This window comes from Acomys minous, assembly GCF_964271855.1.
Source record: "Acomys minous genome assembly, chromosome: 8".
In the NCBI taxonomy this organism is placed as follows: Eukaryota; Metazoa; Chordata; class Mammalia; order Rodentia; family Muridae; genus Acomys; species Acomys minous.
The window spans coordinates 50170201-50190686 of record NC_140489.1 but is presented as its reverse complement, the minus strand read 5'-3'; the positions used below and the strand labels follow the sequence as shown (position 1 = coordinate 50190686).

At 38.6% G+C, this 20486-nt stretch overlaps 1 protein-coding gene across 2 annotated transcripts in view; it reads right to left on the bottom strand.

The window, feature by feature from the left end:
• The window catches only part of MDGA2 (MAM domain containing glycosylphosphatidylinositol anchor 2), a 771250-nt gene that overhangs the window by 161108 nt on the left and 589656 nt on the right, over positions 1 to 20486 (bottom strand). For both annotated transcript variants that reach the window (XM_084793705.1, XM_084793706.1), the window contains one exon: positions 18635 to 18964. In XM_084793705.1, the coding sequence (XP_084649831.1) occupies positions 18635 to 18964 (330 nt within the window). The remainder of the gene's footprint in view (positions 1 to 18634; positions 18965 to 20486) is intronic.

Genomic DNA, 20486 nt, shown 5'->3' with positions numbered 1-20486 from the left:
TCCATTGGTATGTGTGTGAAGAATGCATACAGTTCTGTATACTGAATGAATCAACCTCTTTTGGCATTACTAGAGAGCCCTGAAGAAAGGTCCTCAGACTTCCAAAGCGGTGGTTTCTAGATGAGAAATACTATCTACAGCATTGCAAACACAATCCCATAGCACCTTAGGGGCTTGCATTGGGACTGTACAAGACTGGGCTGCCTCTAGGCATTCACAGATAGGCAGGAGCTCATGCACTGACCCTCGAGATACCATGGTGTGGGCAACAAATGGAGAGCTTTCTGGATCCCTACAGATAGATTCAAAACCTGTAGCCACTCAGATTGCTGGGCTTAAAATTAGAGGGGCATTAATCAAAACGACATGGCATGAATATAGAAAAGACCTACAAGGAGGAGGAAGGACTTCAAGGATGTCGAAGGTGGGGGAAGGTGAGGGACTGAGTGAGTGGTAAACAGAAGGCGCCATGTACATACATGAAATTCCCAACAAAGTAATTGATTTAATAACTAATATAAGTGTGACCATAATACCCATTTCAGTGGTGTCCTGCTATCCAGCTATAGTGATTAGCTCAGAATTTCAATGGTAATAAATGCTCCAAAGGTCATCTTTTTATTGTAAGTGCCTAAATCTCTAATCTCTGTTAAATGATCTCCAGTTTTCAAAACAATCAGCATATTTCTGAAGAAGTATGGGACACCATATTCGCCACTTATGCTGCAAATTTAGCATTTATGCATTAAAAACCCTTGGTATGATGCTAAGTGAGTGAGACATATGCCTGGCTTACAGGTGCCACCTTCCTAAGGCCGTCATCGGGTTATGTTCTATCCCCAGCAGATTATATGTCATGTGATTCAACTAAACTGTTACCCCCAATCCTTTCTAGACTGTCTTAACACCTATCCAGAGAAAGCCACTAACACAAGGCCTTGTTCAAAGGGACGTGAATCAGAATCGCCAGAGGCAGGAAAGGATAATGTCTGTGTAGTAAAGGCTGTTAATGTGTGGTGCAAGCTCAGTACTGTCTTCAAGAGATGAGATTTACAGATCAAGCCAGGATACAGGTTCAGAGTGAACAAATTCTCTAACTTCTAAACCCCCTTTTATTCTCCAGATATTAAGGAATTTAGACGTGTCCCTGGTGTTCAAAACTATGATAGTAATTGAGACATTCAGAAATCACTGTAGTTTTTCTATAAGAGGATGCAAACACTGGAGTGAAAGCAACAGAGGACGGCAGCTTTCTCCCTGTCCGAGGCTGCTGTGCAAATTTGTGTAGCATTCCATGTTTCTTTTCAACTAATTAAAATAAATGATTTGCAGGACATAGTGAGATGGGCCTTTTAATTCCAACATGTAGGAGGAAGAAGTAGGGTAATCCCCCTGACTTTAAGGCCAGTTTATTCTATATGACTTACAGGCTAGACAAAGTTATATAGTGAGTTTTATCTCAAGACAAAACAAACAACAACAAAAAACAAAAACCCAAGCAACCAACAAACAAATGTAAAAACAGAAACAAAATATAAAGAAATAATTTAAAGATTTTATGGAGACTTGTACGAGTCATATGTTTAAATTTGGTTTAAAAATATTCAGAATAAGTATTGCTGGTTATACTACACAGATACTATTTAATGGTTTTCTATATTTTTCATTTCCAGTTTCTACTCGTTAATGATATTAAATAAAATTATGGAGGCTGATGGATCACTTCAGATAGCACAAGTGTGTGTGTATGTGTGTGTGTATGTGTGTGTATGTGTGTGTGTATGTGTGTGTGTGTGTGTGTGTGTGTGTGTGTGTGTGTGTGTGTGTATTTATAAGAAAATGTAACAGGGGATCTTGGAGCTAATCTTAGTTCAACTCTCTGTCTTGGAGCTCATAACGTAAGGAGCTGTGACTTCTGACTTTGCTCACTAACTCTCCAAGGGAGAGATGGCTCAGGGGTTAAGAGCTATTCTAGAAGACCCAGGATCAACAGCCAGAATCCACACTGGCTCACAACCATCTTGGTTTCCAGTTCCAGGAGATCTGAAGTCATCTTTTGGTCTCTCTGTACACCGCACATACCACTCATGCACATAAAGTAATACAAATTGAAAAAAAAAAACCTCTCAGGGGACAGGCTCCGTGGAGTGCTTGCATAGAGTGCCTAGGGCCCTTGGTTCAACCCCTAGCTCCACAATAAACAAAAGCAAACAAACACATACATTAACATATAAAAGTAACGTTTTTTTGGTTAATTTTGTTTTTGTTTTTGTTTTTTTTTGAAGCTAGGTGGTTCATCCTGTGAGCTCAGCACCTGGCAGGCTGAGGCAGGAGGAATGCCAGGAGTTCAAGGATAATTAAAACAATATAGTGAATGTCATTCTAGAATGGGCAACAGCGCGAAATTTCATCTCAAAATAGCAAAAAATTATTGGTAGTAACTGTTTTACCTGATGCCTGAATGTTAACAGAATTTTACTATTAAACAGAGAAAAAGCAGAATCAAACTTTACACTGCAGAGACATTCCCTATGGCTCCTACTTATTTCTCTCACAGCTGCCTAATGTTAAACAGCACTGTCATTTGTTGTTAAGATAAAGCTGAAACACATTTGTAATTGTCTAATTAGTAAAATAATATCACTTCTCCAAACCATATATTCTCTTGCAAAAAGCAAGGGGCTGTCCTGGTACTATAACTTTAGACTAATGAATACTAATTTATAATCCGTTCTTCATAATAAACTCAGGTAAATTTATTCCTTGCCTTTTAATAAAGATAACTGTCATAAATTTTTAACCAATGCAATTGATGGCTATTATAACTTTTTTATGAGAACCATGGGACTAACCAATAATTTTTCAGTCCTCATCAGATTAACTGCATTTTTCTATTTATACTTCAAGCAGCCCCTATGCCTCAGCGCTTGCATTAGAAAAGGAAGAACGAAGGTGTTTTCTGTGTAAACATAAGGACTGGCGTTCTATCCCTGGCACCTACATAAAATCCTGCCAGAGGCAGCAGCCTGAAATACCAGCACTAGGGAGTCATAGACAAGGGATCCCTGATGCAAACTAGCTAGCTGTGTTATCAATAATTGGCAAGATCTAGGTTTAAAGAGAGATATTGCCTCAAAACAAAAAACAGTAAATTGTAATCTAGAAAGACACCTGGCAGCAACCTTGGGCCTTAACACACGTGTGCAGCCACACATATTTAAAAACACATATGCCCACACATAGAGAACAAAAAAATATTTTAAAGGAAAAAGGCTAGAGAAAGCATAATGTGGGTATAATTATTTTTATTCCAACATTTATTTTAATAAAATATAGGATAAACTATAATTTTTGATGTTGAAACTGTTTTTATAGAGGAATTTAGTATTTTAAGATGATATTTACAGGGGTTTTATGGACAAAAACCACATAATAAAAATGATCAATGCTTATCGATCTATTATAATATAGATACTTAATTTCATATACCATATTCTTACATTCATATATATTATTTCAAAATTTGGTAGTTCATATCAATATCGTTTACAACAAAAATGTGTTTAAAATTCCCTGTCACTCCATTAAGTGTCATTGAAAAGGTTATTGCAACAAATCTTTCATGTGCATTTTATAATATTACTAAATACCATTTTTAAACTTGAATAATTTCCTCTGGAGGCTATCTTCTCTCCTACTTTCACTTAATTTTTTTTCACTCATTCAAATTTTATTTTGTTAACAGAAAATAAGGGTTTGTTTCTACTTCCAAATGTTTGCATGTGTACTAACACCTAGTCCCTGGGATGGAGATGCTAAAGTGTCTTATGTCACACGTTCAGAAACTTTTTCACTGAGTGCTTCTTCTTTCTGTACAACAGGAAGACTAGAGGAGAGCTGTTTCCTTTATTTCCATTGCTCATTCGCTTTCATATTGTTCAAGGTTCCTAGTCTTCCAACTACATCCTTCCACATTTTTTAATGTTTGACTTTTGCTCTTCTCTTCTTTGAACCCAACTATGTCTCTATAAATGCAATGACCTATGAAACTTCTGCCTTAATTCTGACCTTTTCCTGACATCAGACCTTATTTTCTAATTGGTTGGTAGAAACATTAATACATTTTACACCTCATGAGCCACAGCTACTTCTAAATTGGTTTGTTGTATAACTTGGCCTTAGACCTCACATTCCCACATTCTGAAGAAGCAAAGCATAGCATCTTAGAACCACAGAAATATATCACTATAGGAAGAAGTGAAGGAGAGCTCACCAAAGATACTGGTTTGTCTGTGTGTAAAAACAGGAACAAGATCACATGTGTAAATACAATCTTGCACACAAATTCTATATATAAAGGATAATTGTTCTGAAAGAAGAAAGAGGGGATTACTTTCCTAGCTCATTAGTTATCTTCTCCCTGATGTTCAGTGGCCCTTAAGAAGGTTGTAAATGATGTGTAGCTGCCATAAAAGCATTAATTACAGTTGAGATATTCACTCAACTCTTTTACTCTATAGATTAGTAGCTCTGGTCTTAAAGCTCAAGGTCTTAAAGCTATCTGTAGTAAAGTTTGTCCTGGAGCCAAGTGTGGGATCTACAATGCTGTATACCTGGGTGGAAGTCAAACAGAGTCATTCTTGGATTGACTTGAAAGCATTGGTCATTGGCTCCATTGCTTTTTTTTTCTGAGACTCTGAGAATTCTCCAGCACCTCTCAGATTCCTATCAGTCTCTCCATCTGAGTAAAGCCTACCATAGTGCATAAAAATCCATTTTAATAGTTTTTTTTTTGCTTGTATTCCTTTTCATTCTCCTTACCCAGACTCTACCTGGAAGGAAAATATTCCAATAATTTTGCAAAGAAAGAAGGCATCTATGACGAAAAGAAGTAACTGACTTCTCAAATGTAATTTCTGAGTGTTCCTAAGGGTCTCTCTCACTCAGCCACTTTCTGCAAGTAGCTGTTCTTCCCTGTTGTCTTAATTCTCCTCTTAATAGTTTTTCATTCTTAGCCATGCGTGGCGGTGCATGTCTGTAATCCCAGCACTCTGGAGGTGGAGGCAGGCAGATCACTATGAGTTCGAGGTCAGCCTGGTCTACAAAGAGAGTTCCAGGATAGTCAGAGCTACACATAGAATCCCTGCCTTGAAAAACACAACAAAACAGTAATTTTACATTCTTTTTCACAGGACTCTTTAGACCTCTCTTATAGTGCAGATTCCACAGCTTGAAAAACCTAGGCCACACTGTCCTGTGCTTCTCTCTAGGACCCCTAAGAACCTTCTGTTGGGGCAGAGTAGCAGCTGCTGACTTAGGGGCCTAACCTTACTTTGTTCCTCCATGTTTAGTTGTTGTTGCTCTTGTTGTTTTGTTTGTTTAGTCAATAGCTGTGTTGAACTAAACCAAGAAGCATAAACCTTTCTATAACTCTGTCAAAGACTATAAAAGTCAGGAAATCCCCTCTTTACTTGGGATATTGCTGGACGATCTTTTCTTGGATCCTGTCCCCAGCCTTCTCACTGATAGCCTCTCTTAATTTTGTTTTAAGCTATCATTTCTAATGAAGATCCTTTCTAGGTTTTAAAGGCAACTTTAGAACCTTCCTTGTAAGGGAAGCTCCTTTCCTGTAAGGCCCTGTATTTCGGGTTTTGTTTGTTTGCTTTGTTTTTCTTTTTAATTGATTAAGTTATTTATTTACTTTATATCCTAATGGTTGCTTCCCTTGCCTCCTCTCTTCCCAGTCCCTTCCTTTTCACTTCCTCATCCCCTATCCACTTCTCTCCTTTCTTCTCAGAAAAGGAGACGCCCCCCATGGGTAACAAGAAGCCTTGGCATAGCAAGTAGCAGTAAGACTAGGAACGTCTACTGAGGCTAGACAAGGCAGGAAAGTTAAGGGAAAGGGACCTAAAGCCTGCTGCTCTCACTTTAGGAGTCCCATATGAAGACCAACCTGTGCATTTGCTACCTATGTGCATAGGGCCTAGGTCTATCCCATGTATGCTCTCTGGTTGGCAGTTCAGGCTCTATGAGCCCTTATGGGAACCCATGTTAGTTGATTCTGGAGGTTTTCTTGTGGCACCCTTGACCCCTCTGACTCTGTCAGTCCTCCCCCTTGCCACCGTCTTCCACATGATAACCATGCTACAAACCACAGAACCAAAGAAGCTGAGTAACAAGGAGTGCACAAGGAGGGATAAATCTTGCTGACAAGCGCTGACAAGGGAAAATAGATTAGACATTGTACAGTGGATAGAAGGAAGGGATTGGTTTCAGAGATGGGTATGGGAAGGGGAGTGGAGGATAAAGGGAGAGAGTACTGAGAGAGACAAGCAGATGGGGGAAGGGTCACCCCTGGGATGAGCTACAAACCTAGGACATTGGATACTCTCCCCGGAATCCATGAGAGTGAGCCTACCTAACACTCCTATCAATGTGGGATACAGAGCCTGAACTGTCTACCTCCTATAAGTAGGCAAGACTTCCAATGGAGAGGTTGGGGCATCATCTCAGCCACAAAACCTTAGGCCTACAATTTGTCTTGGCTACAAGATGTACAAGAGTAAAAGATGGAGAAGAATTTGAGAGAAGGACCAAGCACTGATTGGCCCAGCTTGGGACCCATGCCATGAAAGGGCGCACTCCGATACTATTAATGATATTCTCCTATATTTTCAGACAGGAATCTAACATAACTGTTACCAGAGAGGCTCCACCCTTCAAGCCTGACAAAAACGGATACAGAGGCCCACGGCTAAACAGTAAGTGGACCTTCGGGAATCTTGTATGCTGTTTTTAATGCAGTCGTACCCTTTTTTTTTTTTTCCTATGCTCACTCATTTCAAGGCCTGATCAATGTCTTCCTTTACTCTAAGAAATTTGATTTTTGGAAGGGCAGTATGGGCCAGCCCCTTTGCAGAGCTGACCACTGTTGCTCACCCATATTATTTGTATCAGAACCCCTCTAGTAACACTTCCTCATAATAGCAAAGTAATTTTCACTCTTGGGGAAATAGAAGAAATATTGTAATAGCCCAATTTAATTACTGAAAAGTCACTCTTATTTTTCTCACAAATTTTCTTATAATTGTGTTATAATTAAATATCTCTGGTAAAAAGTACAAGGTCTCTGGCTTGGGTGAAGACCTAACAGTCCAGTTCGGCTGGTTCAGTCACCTGACCCAATGATCAGCCCTAGGAAGGTAAGCTCTAGGTGAAATAGCTTTTTTTTTTTTTTTAAATAAAATGCTACAATTCTGCCTTTTCTTCCCAGAATCTCTCCCTAGTACAGTAGCTTACTGGACCTCCATCCCAAACATGTGGAAACTGGTCAACCATGTGTCTAATCTCTGAGAGCTTAAAAGGTATAGCTCTTATTTTCTCTTTCTTCCTTCTCTATGCAGCTATTAAGATTTACATCTTGCCTGTCCTTTGGGATTTTTTTCCTTTTAATCTAATAAAATTGTCCTTGAACTTCTATTATAGACCATATTGAAATTATTTTCTCAATGGGACTAAGAACCCTAACGGAACTTTGATTTTCCCTTCATCAATAGTTTCTTTTTAAACCTCTAAATAGACCTCCAATTCATAGGTCCCTAAAGCCTCCCTCTCTCCCTTCTTTCCCTCCTTCCTTCCTTTCTTCATTTTTTGGAAAATTATGTAAACATGTGCTAATAAGTCTAATAATACATTTATCCCTTAAGTCCATTGTCATTCCTGATCCATCTCAGGTGTCACCTTTCCTTCAGGATTCTTGCTGACCTTGGCCAGTGACACCTTCCTGTGTGTTCTTTCTACTTTGGTAACACATTAAACCAAATGTCATGTATCATCAGTTATTAAAGTTATTTTCAATATAAACCATATTGGAATATTAGGAATTAACGTCCATAAACTTCTATTTTTCACAGAGCCACCTTCCTGTAAATTATTTAGCAAATATTAATTGAAATGTGCACTGTATTCATTAGTTATTTCTACACTTTTGATGCTCACACGTCCTCTGTAAAGTACATATGACCACTGTTACTTTTCATTTTCAGTTAGCCTTGCTCCTTGAATTTGAATTTCCAAGGCACATACACTATGTTCAATGTTGGGGCAGGTTTTCTATCTTGAATCAGACACTTCTAAAACTTTCAGCACGTTTTCAGTTGAAGTGTTTTCACCTGGCCCATGCTGCATTTATTTTGTGTTGTTTAACAAAGTCTCTTAAATCATTCAGCGCATTTTGAGATGGCACTTAGTAAGTCTTAAGAATACATTTTCATCTTAAAATATTCAAAGCTTTCTTGACCATTTGCAAGGTGGATGTTAAAAGCATCAGAAAGGCAACAACAGCTCCAGATGCCCCATCCCCCATCAGAGTTACAATAAGAGTGCTTACATAAAATATTTTATGGGGAAAAACAGACAAGATATTAAAACCTAAGAAAAGTTTGCTGCTTTTGTCTAATATCCAACTTTAGCCATCTGTACTATCTATTTAAACACAAATGCAGTTAAGCCACCTAGATGTTCCTTGCTGTTGATTTGTTTCGGCACCACACACTAAACAATAGCACTAATGTGAGTCAGCAGAAGGCTGAAGACTGTTTAATAATTTCTGAAGGCAACCTTAAATTTTAATAAAGAGCTTTCAGATTTCTAATAAAACACAGTGATGGAACAAAACCTTTTCCTCAAATAAACAATGCTAACAGTGAGACATTTTTCTTGGTCAGGTTTATGTACCTTGATATGGATTAGAGAACGGTGCCTCTGCAATGCTGGTTGACGTGTATGCTATCCTTTACAGAGGACAGGTGAAAATGATGTAGTTCTATGTGCATTAGTCCAGAATACCCTTAATCTATGCACACATTTAAAGGACTGCACATGCTCTGTAAGGGAGGTATTGTAGTCAGATGTCTCCTGGGGAAATTCACTGAACAAAATGGCCTCTTAAAACTTGAACACTAGCATGTTAGAGTCCGGGTCAGCTGCTGTTCATGTCTCACCTTCTACAGCTCTGCCTATGTCCACCCTAGAGGAGAGAACAGCCTGTAAGGAGAAATATGGAAAAGGCTACCGAAAAAGCAATACTCTTTGTAGGGGAAAATCATCCTGGCTCTCACCATGTTCAAACTCTGTGCTTCACCCTGGCCTATACCAAGGACAGGAACAAGCTGTCACCAGCCTTATCAATAGGCATTAAAATGCTCCAAAGAGACACTTGGTGCTCACTTTTTTAATTATCACACTACTGAAAGAATGAACTCAAGAAATTGGTATTTTCTCAGGAATCTCCTACTGGGAAAGGAAACTGCTGCAGCCTTTGGAGCATCCAGAGGAAGGGACTGACTACTGGACAAAGAATTCTGACTTGTTAGCTGAACTTGCAGGAGAGACATAGGGCTGAGACAATGTGCATGGCTGTTTCTTTATGCATGTACCTGCTGCTTTTCCTGTACACCCCACACTCATGTCAGGGCTACACTAGATGTCATTGTCCTTTGTCCCAGTATGGAAATAGTAAATAAATCTCCCTTTTTTGATTTTCACTTTTACTTTGTGCTTTTTCATTGGTGTCTTATGAACTGCTGGCTAAACCTTGCTTGCTGGGGCACAAGTGGTGACCCCTATGTGTGGTAACACTAATGGTAAATAAACATAAGAGTCAGCCTCTATGTCATGACTTAAAGGCTAAGTTTAATTCTGATAAAAATCCTGCTTGAGGCTGGTGTGGAAGTTTGCAGTCAGCCAGTCTGAAAAGAAAAATGGTCTTCTAACCAGAAGACTCCAATTTTTTTTTTAATTTCATCTTTACTAACGTTGTAGTTACTGTATATTTCTATTAAATCTTTTAAGCCACTGAAATATGAATACAGAAATATGTATATATATTTTATATTTCTCTGTTCATATACACTTACATGAATGCAGAGATGGAAGAGTTATATAACAGCATAACATAGGGGCAGAAAAACAGCTGTAGGACTTGAGGAGTTGAGCAGTCAAAAATAATATCAAGAAAATTTGCGCATAGTTTTATAGTTTGGACCACTTCAGCAGACAGCAGTCACCTTAGCATGACCTTTAGTAAACTGTGCATGTATATGAGATACAATCAAATTCTGAGATTTTCCACCAATCTTTAAAAAGGATGTAACCATGATTTTATAGGTAAGTAACAGTTACATCCTAGGGCAATTAAATTTTCTAGCAAGTCCAAATTGTACATATTTTACTTTTTCTTTTAATAAATAAGGCTTCAAAGTTGTAGCTCAGAGGTCAGCATACTATGCCTGCTGGGCAAATATCCCTGTTCACTCTTTTGGAAAATAAAGTTTTAACACTGTGAGTCCCACTCATTCATCTAGGTATCTTAAAAGTTATAATCAATAAAATATATATTATGATAAAGTAGAACAGTTGTAGCTGAACCATATGCACAGCTTGAGAAACTGAGAACCAGGAGATCCAAGATGGCGGCATCTCTCACACACTGCTTCTGATCAACAGGACAACCATGCCTGAGCAGAGACTTAAAGACCAAACTGAGACCTACAAAACAACAGTGCTACTGATTCATAGGTGAGAGGGATCTACATTGTTTGGAACCCGGATGGGTCCGACCCCTGGCTACACAGCTAACTCACAGAAAAATCCTGGGGGACAGCCCAAATTAACCGCCATCTTGAGAAAGACTGTGAGACACCCATGCAGCTTTTGGGTTCTCTCTGCCTATCTGCTGCTTACCAGATCTGGGACACAGAGCACACAGGCAGAGCTGAGTCTGGGTAATGGCCATAGTCCATATTACCCATACCAAGAAAGAATAGAAAGAGTGCGGGGCACCCAAGCAGCTTTGGACTTGGATTTCTCTCTCCCTGCCAGCTGCTTACTGGCCTAGCCCATCTGGGTCACAGAGCAAATGGGCAGAGAGCCCTGCCACCTCGAAAAGGACTGTAGGGCACCTGAGCAGCTTTGGGCTTGGAACTCTATCAGCCTGCTCCTCTCCTGCCGGACCCAACTGGGATAGAGACAGGGAACCCAGCTGAGCTGACCTGGTTGCAGGCTCCAACATCCACTATCCACCATCCTGAGGAGGCCTCTGGGGATCCCTAGCCAACAACCTTCGGCGTAGAGTGCCGCTGCTTCTTCTCCAACCTGCCTGGCCCACGTTGGACACAGACAATGAGTCCATTGGAGGAACCCCTAGGCTTGCTAACACTTGAGACAACCAGATGCCTAGAGGCCAGCACAAGAAGACTAGCAACAAAACAAAATCGGAGTGATAAAACACCACCGGACGCCAATGATCCTGACACAGCAAGCCCTGGAGATATGAACAGCCAAGAAGGAGAAGATTTGAGGTAATGAAAATGATAGAAGTCTTGAAAGAGGAAAATAAACCGCTCAAAGAAATACAGAAAAATACATTCAAACAGATGAAGGAATTGAAAAAAAAAATCCTATAAAGAATTATAGGATCAAACGGGAGAAAGAAATGAATAAAACAATTCAAGACTTAAATAGGGAATTAGAAGCAACAAAGAGAAGCTGAGAAACACTACACAGACTTCAACAACCCTTGGCTCTGTCATTAATTCAAAATATATTTTATATTTTGGGGATTAATAAGTGAATTTTTTCTGTCTAATAACTTGGGTAATAATTCATAAGTCTTGACTGAATGGTGTTTTCTTCTGACAAAAGCATCATTTCACATTGATGTAATAGTTCAAATTTCTTAGTTAATCAGCCCATCCCTCACTGCAGGAATTCTTTAGAAATGTACTCTTATTCAGCAAAATTTCCAAGAGCTCTTACTTTTCTTTTCAAATAGAAAAGAGCAAAGAAGCAGATCCAATTAAATGGACTTAATCAGTTTTTTTTTTCTTTGCTCTCGTGTTCACTTCCAATTCTCATTCCCTGTATCCCACAGTTCCATGTTAACAAACTTTCATTGCACACCAGTGCAGACACTAGCTGGCTTCCACAGTAGGTAGACATCCATCAGCAACCCAAAACTGTGACATCATTTCCAGGTGGTCATCACTGTGCTTGTGCACTCGTATCCAGGTATCTTGCTTAATCCACAAAATCCTGTTCCTCTCACTGTTGTATAAAACCCCCTTGTACTCTAACACGAGATAAACAACCTTTCAACACAACCTGAGTTCTGCTGTATTTACCCACCAAATGGTTCTCCATGAATTCCAAAAACAACTGGTCTTACTTTTGATTTTGAAGCTATACATATTTCTGAGTTTCCTACAAACACAAGTTTCTTGAGTCATGTGAAGGAATACATGCAAGCTGATGAGCACCAGGGACTTCACTATGAAGTGAGGAAAGGAAGCAGTAGAATGTTTAAAAAAAAAAACCCAAAACACTAAAAACTAAAATTTAAAAATTTTACTCTACCTGTTAGGCTCATAAAAAAGAATGGCAACCTGGTGATGGTATTCTAAGAATTTGGTTTTAGCTGCTGATAGTTTAGGCTTCAGTTTGCATGCATTTTCTTTAGTAGGCTAAGAAGAACCTATTTCACAAAACTGAATTGTGACATTTAGATTTTGATACATTTAAATTTGTAACTGAGACATTTACAGCAATGCATATAAAATACTTTAAGTTGCCTGAAGTCTAGCCTAAAATACTGTTCCAGCAATGAAATATTAACACCAGAATAAAATGATGTAATTTTTTCAGATTAATATCGATGCAAAAGCTAAAACTTGACCTAAGTAGCAGTTCGATCATTTCTGAGACTTTCTCCATCCTTTGCTTCTTCTGTTTCCTTCAAGAAATACACACATGGTATAGACTCACTTATAAGTGGATATTAGCCCAACATAGATGTCTGCTGAGAGACTCCACCCAGGAGGGATGAGGACAGATGTCAGAGCTCACAGCCAGATTGGGGTGGAGCGCTGAGAGTGTTATGAAAAGTGAGGGAAAGGAAGGACCTAGGGGCTCACGAGCCACACAAGGAGACCATCACTGCCACCAGATCTGGACACATGGGGGCTACCTAAACTGAAGCACCAACCAAGGACAATGCATGCAATGAACCTAGATTCTCCCCTCCCTGTTCAGGTATAGCCAGTGGACAACTCACTCTCATGATGGGGGTGAAGGAATGGGGACCGCTTCTGACATGAACTGGTGCCTATGATTTGATTTGATCACATCCTCTTTGCAGGGAGGCCCTGGGGGCACACAGCAGCAGTGGAAGGGGGAGAAGACCTCCCGCACGAGGGAGGTGTAGGGGAGTGGAATAGGGCAGGAGAGGGAACAGGAAGATAAGAGAAATGGGATAACAATAGAGATTTAATGTGGATAAATTATAATTAAATTTTAATTATTAAAAAAGAAAGAAAGAATGAATGAAAAACTACACGAACAGGAAAAATTTTTTCAGTCTGTTCTCTATGAGACTGTCTGTGGCTTCATTGCAGAAACGGTCATAGCAGACAGAATTCTGATCAAAGTTCAAGGAAAATTAAGGCTCCCTGTGACCTCTGTTAGGGCTCTCAGCTACTCGCCACCTACTGTAGGGAGGGAGGTGGGACTTCCAGGCGAGGGAGGGCTACACCAACCAACCTATAAAACCTTCCACTCAAAATCTGTCCTTCCTACAAGAAGTGTGAGGATAAAAAAAATGAATCAGACATTGAGGGCATGGAAAGCCAATGGCTGGCCCAATTTGAAACCAACCCCAATGGAGAGAGACAAACACTGACACTATTAAGGACAGGCTGCTATGGCTGCAGACAGTAGCCTAGCTTAGCTCACTTCTGAGTGGCTTCATCGAGCATCTGATGGAAACAGATTCAGAGACCCACAGCAAACAGTAGACCAAGCTAGGAGAGTTTTGTGGAGGAGTGGGAGGAAGGACTGAGGGACCCAGAAGGTCAAGGACATCGCAAGAAGACCTACAGAGTAAAGTAACCTGGGCACAGGGAGGCTCACAAAACAACCAGAGAAGAGTTTGCGTGGGCCAGATATAGAACTCCTACACATATGTAGCAGATGTGCAGCTTGGTCCTCATGTGGGGTCCCTAACAACAGTAGTAGAGGCTGTCTCTGATTCTGTTGCCTGCATTTGGATCCCTTTCCCCGAGCTAGGCTGCCTTGTCTGGCCTTAGTGGGAGAAGATGCACTTACTCCTGCTGTGGCCTGATGTGCCAAGGTGGGTGGGCACCACTTGGGGACCTCCCGTTCTCTGAGAGGAGAGGATAGAATGGAGGAAGGACAGAGGAGAGGATGGAGAGGGCTGGGATCAGGCTCTAGTTTGATAAAATAAATAAAATTAAAACACACACACACACACACACACACACACACACACACACACACACATTAAAGTATCTGCCTACTAAAAACTATCCTGGCTCCCGAGTACTCTGCCATGAACTGCCTAAGAGCAATGTCTATCTGAACCATCTCCATATGGTGCAGAGGCTACTATGTAAAAAATGTAGTAAAGGCAATGGAAGTGGAAATGAACATCAATTTAAATTTTGAAAACAACAAATGATTACAACAAGGATAATATCTAAACTTAGAGATCCCTGTGTGTGTGTTAATATTGAACTAATTGGAAAATAATATAAAAATAATTTGTCATGTACATCTTAGTTTTCAGTATTCTATATGCATGAATAAATCCTCAAATAGACATAGCCTTTCCAAAGCCTTTCTAAAGATAACCTGCCATTTTCTTAAATCATTGTCTTTTAAAACCATTAGTAGTTCTGCAAATGACAAGTTACCTTGAGGGATATTTTGCCTTTCAGTCTTAGGTGTCATCTAACACATAGTGACTACGTATCTGTGATTTAAGGAAGATTTCTGTACTGCGCAAAAATGTATCCTGGCAACAAAGCCTCATCTTATTTAATGTCATGTACTCATCCCTTGAAACTGAGTAACAGTTGAGATTCAATGTAAGATCTCTATGTAATACCCGGCTCAGAAAACTTATTACCCTAACTGGTGTAATTTAGTATAAAAATTTTAATTTAATAAACCTGCTATTTAGCCAGTGCTAAATTATCTGAAATGATCAAAAGTAACCAAACCCAAAATTGAAAAGATATCCATATATAGACATTTTGAGTGTCATTTTTATAGTACTGGCTTTCTGCCATGGAGCCACATGTCCAGTTATTTATACTTTTTTATTAAAAATTGCTCCATTTTCTTTCTTTCTTTCTTTTTTTTAACGAACTTGTATTATGGCTCCATGATCAAGAGCACTGGCTGTTTCTTTCTTTCTTTCTTTCTTTCTTTCTTTCTTTCTTTTTTTCTTTCTTTCTTTATTAATTTATTCTTGTTACATCTCAATGGTTATCCCATCCCTTGTATCCTCCCATTCTTCCCTCCCTCCCATTTTCCCCTTATTCCCAGATCTAGCCAATGGACAGAACACTCTCCACAGTAGAGTGGAGAGTGGGATATTACTTTCTCACATACTCTGGTGCCTCACCTTTGACCATGTCCCCTGGACGGGGAGACCTGGTGGCACTCAGAGGAAGGACAGCAGGTTACCAAGAAGAGACTTGATACCCTATGAGCATATACAGGGGGAGGTAATCCCCCTCAGGAGCTCCATTTTCTTTGTATCACTCACTCAACCAATTCCCTCTATATTCTTGGTGGTTTTATCATATTGATATAGTCTGAGACTTTTGTGTATGGTATAGCTTGTGAAACCTCCCTAGTCAATCTCTGGTTATATCTATTGTCATATTGAAGTGCCATTTGGAGTGTAGACTTCTATGACATTGACATGCTAATTTTAATTTTATGAGTAGAATCCCAAAACCCCAGGCTTGAGAGTTGTATAGATTACTCACCTACCCACTGCACTGTAGGCAACTTGGAAAACAAGCCAGATTCAGTGTGAAGGGAGGCATACTCATTAGTTTAAGTCTTTCTCTCAAATTACAGTTTCCTGTATGTCCAGACTTAAGAACATGACATTTGTCTACTCAAATAAGCCTATTGGTTCTAAACATGACTTGATCATCTGATTTTGACACTTGAATACCTCAACAGTTTTGGATGAGACCTACATTTTTAGTTTATGAGACAAACTACAACATCCATGGTGTCCTATTTTGTCTGAGACTGAAACATTAAATCAAATCATACATGAATGTACCGAAGAACTTTTTGTCATGTCAGTAGAAAATTAAGAAAAAGTAAGAAGGGCTAACAGTCTTTATACTATAGAGGTGGAATAAGAAAAGGCAATCTAAGTGGACTGCCAGGTTCATAAATTAGAACATTTAGAAACCATTATTTTAAACAGCTATTTGTCAAGTTCTCACTATGTGACATGTATTGGCCCGAATTCTGAGACTACATTGAACAGTACTATACAACTCAGTCTCTACAGTTTCAACCTGGGCACCATCAGGTCTGCATGTGGCAGAATGGAGAGAGTATGTAGCAGGTTTCTAAAAGCTTAGGACAACTTTTTAATTCTACTGTTGATATCTTTAGTAACCAAACAAATAGATAAGAAAATTTATTCTGATTATACTAATATCTATCTGAATCTTCTGGAACAAGATCTGTAATCTGAATACCTTAAATTTTCTTTTGAGAGTCTCTGAAGATTTCATTAATTGATTTTAGACATTTCCCCTTTGTCATTCATACACCTATTTTTAAACAGTGAGTATAAGTACCATATTTAAATGAATATCAGAATGCATTCTTGTAATAATTTTATAATCCCACTTTTTATTCTGTCATCATTTCTGTCAAACTTGAAAAGCCAATGAGGCATATTCCCTTCAAATGAATCCATTAAATAAGAGTGGTGATTGTGTGTGTGTGTGTGTGTGTGTGTGTGTGTGTGAATGCATGTGTGTGCAGATTAGTTATCAAGTAAGAAACTAGTGAACAAAACAAAAGAAGCAAACAAAGAAAGATGATGTACATGGATAGAAAACCCTAGGAAATTACCCATAAAAATAAAGGCAAATTGGACTGGAATTTATCTTACTCTTAGAAGGAAAATTAACTGATGTTAATTCAGTTAACTCACTGCAATGTTGCTTAGCATAGTAATCTAGGCAGTACATGGATAGCTGTTGCTTGAATCAATACTTATCAACAGTTTTTTTTTCAATGCCCCTTTGACTCTGCTAGCTCAAATAGTTAGAGATCAGGGGTGTGTGTGTGTGTGTGTGTGTGTGTGTGTGTGTGTGTCTGTATGTGTGTGTGAATGCATGTATATGTAGATTAGTAATCAAATAAGAAATGAGTGAACAAAACAAGAGAAGCAAACAAACACAGAAGGGATGTGGATAGAAAATTCTGGAAAATTAACGATAAAAAATAAAGGCAAATTGGCCTGGAATTTATCTTACTCTTGGAAAGAAAATTAACTAGTGTTAATTCAGTTAACTCACTACAATGTTGCTTAGCATACTAATGTAGGCAGTGCATGGATAGCTGTTGCTTGAATAAATACGTATCAACAGTTTTTCTTCAATGCCATCTGACCCTGCTAGTTCAAATAGTTAGAAATCAGGTGGAGGCTTTGTATAACCTAGGATAGAAGTCATATCAAAATACAATTACTTTTAATACTCTAACTTCCTTTCACACAGATTATACACAAGATGAGAGCTGAATACACTTTAGAACAAAGAATAACACAAAGTAACCACATTTTGTCAGCCTTTCATATGGGCTCTAAGTAGTAAAATCAAGCCAGCAGGAACTGCAATTGGAGACAATGAGAAGACACAAAGTAACATGTAAATCAAACAGTGTCCTGAGTCAAAATGCTGCCAGACTGAAAAGGAATACACAACTGGCAAAAGCAGGTCTCTCCTACTGTAGCTGAGCCCTAGGAGTTCAATTTACCCTACTCACCCAGCACTGCCTGAGGATCTTCAATTAGAACTCAGTCTGCTAACAGATTGGAGAAGCAACACATTGGCAAAGTACACCTAGTCCTTAAAACATCCTGAGAGTTAACCTACCACAACCTCTCCTAAAAACACGGGACTTTTCCTCATCTATAGATATGATTTACACTAGAGAAAAGGATACCACATTTTCATTTTTAGCTGTTAAAAGAATTCTGCTCCAATCTATTTTTGTGTTTGGCTGTTTTCATTGTGAGGATGTAGAATCATGGGGCTCTCCAAGAAATTGCATCTGACACCAACTTTAACAAGAGGTTTCCATTAATAAAAGAAACATTTATATATTTTTTAAATTTAAATTAGGTCTCAAGGTTTATATCTTAGACCTAAATAGTTTCTTTGAATTTTGAATTAAAAAATGTTTTAGCCTTAGTCAATGGTTTAACTTTATTAATATAATTTTTAGCTCTGCAAGGACTGTGATTAATGAAAAAAGTGGGCCTAGTTTTACATTAAATCATAACTTTGTCATTGCTACCGATTTTTCACACATTTTAAATAAAATTTCATGTAAATCTATACAAAAGTAAAAGCAACAATTTCCCTAATATATTTACTAGGCGTTTAGAATCACAAGATTTTTAGCTTTAGCAAATTTAAGGAAATAGCAGGTTTTTTTAGCTTCACTGACTTCAGCAAACTCAAATTACTTTCAAGGTGTGTTGCACCACGAACAAGCCTCTTACCTGTGCTGCTGGAAATGTTAACATCGATACTGATGTCAGATATTCCTCCTCCCTTCAGAGAGGCCACACATGTGTAAGTCCCAAAGTCCGTAAATTTTAAGTCAATGATATCCAAGTTCGTTGTTCCAGGGGACACATCTGGGTCAGTCTGTGTAATAACCATCCGCTCAGAACTTCTCAATGGACGACCATTTTTAAACCAACTAAATGTTAACTCCTCAGATGGAACAGCTTCTACTTGGCAAGATATTTTCACCTCACGCCCAATCTGGATGTTGTCATCTTTGTGATATGGATCGGGAGTGATCCAAAATCGTCCTTTTTTTAATGCTAAAACATAAAAATTCCACAAGGAGTTAGTGTTACTTTTACAATTGTGGAGGTTTGGTCACTATAGGTAATCGTCTCTGGGCTGAAGTAATAAAGCAAAGCAAAATAGAATGAGCGGGTTTCTTTGTTGATTTGAAGTCATGTGCACTATAAATCTTAAAAGGTGCTCCAGGAAAAATCCAAACAAGAACCACTTAAAAATTCTCTACACTGATTTTTTTTATACATTAGGTAATGCTTGGCAGTGATAGAAAAATAATACTTTTATTCTACTCACAATTGTTGCTCTAGTTAGGTCTCTGTTGTTGTGATAAAATAGTGGCCAAAGCACTGGTGGGGAAGGAATGGTTTTACTTCATTCTTACACTTACTTTCCGTTATTGAGGGAAGCAGGAACCCGGAGGCAAGAACTTGAAGCAGAGATCTTGGGGAACACAGTTGCTTACTGGCCTGCTCTCTCAGGCTTCCTGGGCAGCTCTCCTTATGCAGTCGAAGGCCCCCTACCCAAGGATGCCATCACTCCCTGGGACTGGCCTCTCATATCAAAGAGCATTTAAGAAAACATCCCAAAGACATGCCTACAATGTAGGCAGTACTGCAACTGAAGTTCTCTCTTCCCAGGTGAGTTACAGTGACAATAGCAGCTAATTATGACAATTGTATTTAATTATGCTATAATATAATTAGTATCACCATGGAATTTAAATTAATCAAGGTAACAGTTTACCTAAAGTCATAGGGTATTAAAGTGTAAAGTCTTGTGCAAAGTAAGTGACCGTGAAAAACAAGGTGTTCATCTCCCTGTATTCAGGACTTTGCTGCAGGGTCCCTTTCCAAGACTAGATACTCAGGACAGTCCCAAGTATTTGACATGGGGAACATAGAAATAACTATAATCTATTCATAAAATTCTCACGTTGCATAGATCTAGGGAAACACATATATGAACTATTTTACAAGATTCGGGAAATCTGAATCACACAAAAGCACTTTACACATTAGGGTTCAGAAAATATACTGTTTCGCTAACAGAGAATTAGAAGACACATATTTGTAGCACATTTAACACTATTGTATCATAAAATTTAATAATAATATGAAATGCACGAATCTTATTTATGCTGAACCATACATTTTTAAGTAGGTCACTGGAGGGCAAATTGACAACCCATTAAGAATTCTACTACCTAGAGTAATGTGTTACATTCTCAGAAGCACTGAGTGTAAATCCAGCATCTCTAGAAAGAAAATGTAATTTAAAAAGTGGTTATATCTGGATAATGTATTTGGTACAAGATACTGTGTACATGTAATTCACATGCAATAAGACTTCTACTGCACAAAGCAGTTTAGGAAATCAGAGAATAGTTCTTTTTAAAAAACATATTAAAAATACCAAGAACATTTTGACTTTTAGTAAATAGCACATAATAAGTTTCATTTCTAAACATATCCTTATATCACTTTTAAAGCAAATACATAAATGTAATATAATGATGACTAATAGCCATGGTTGTGAAAC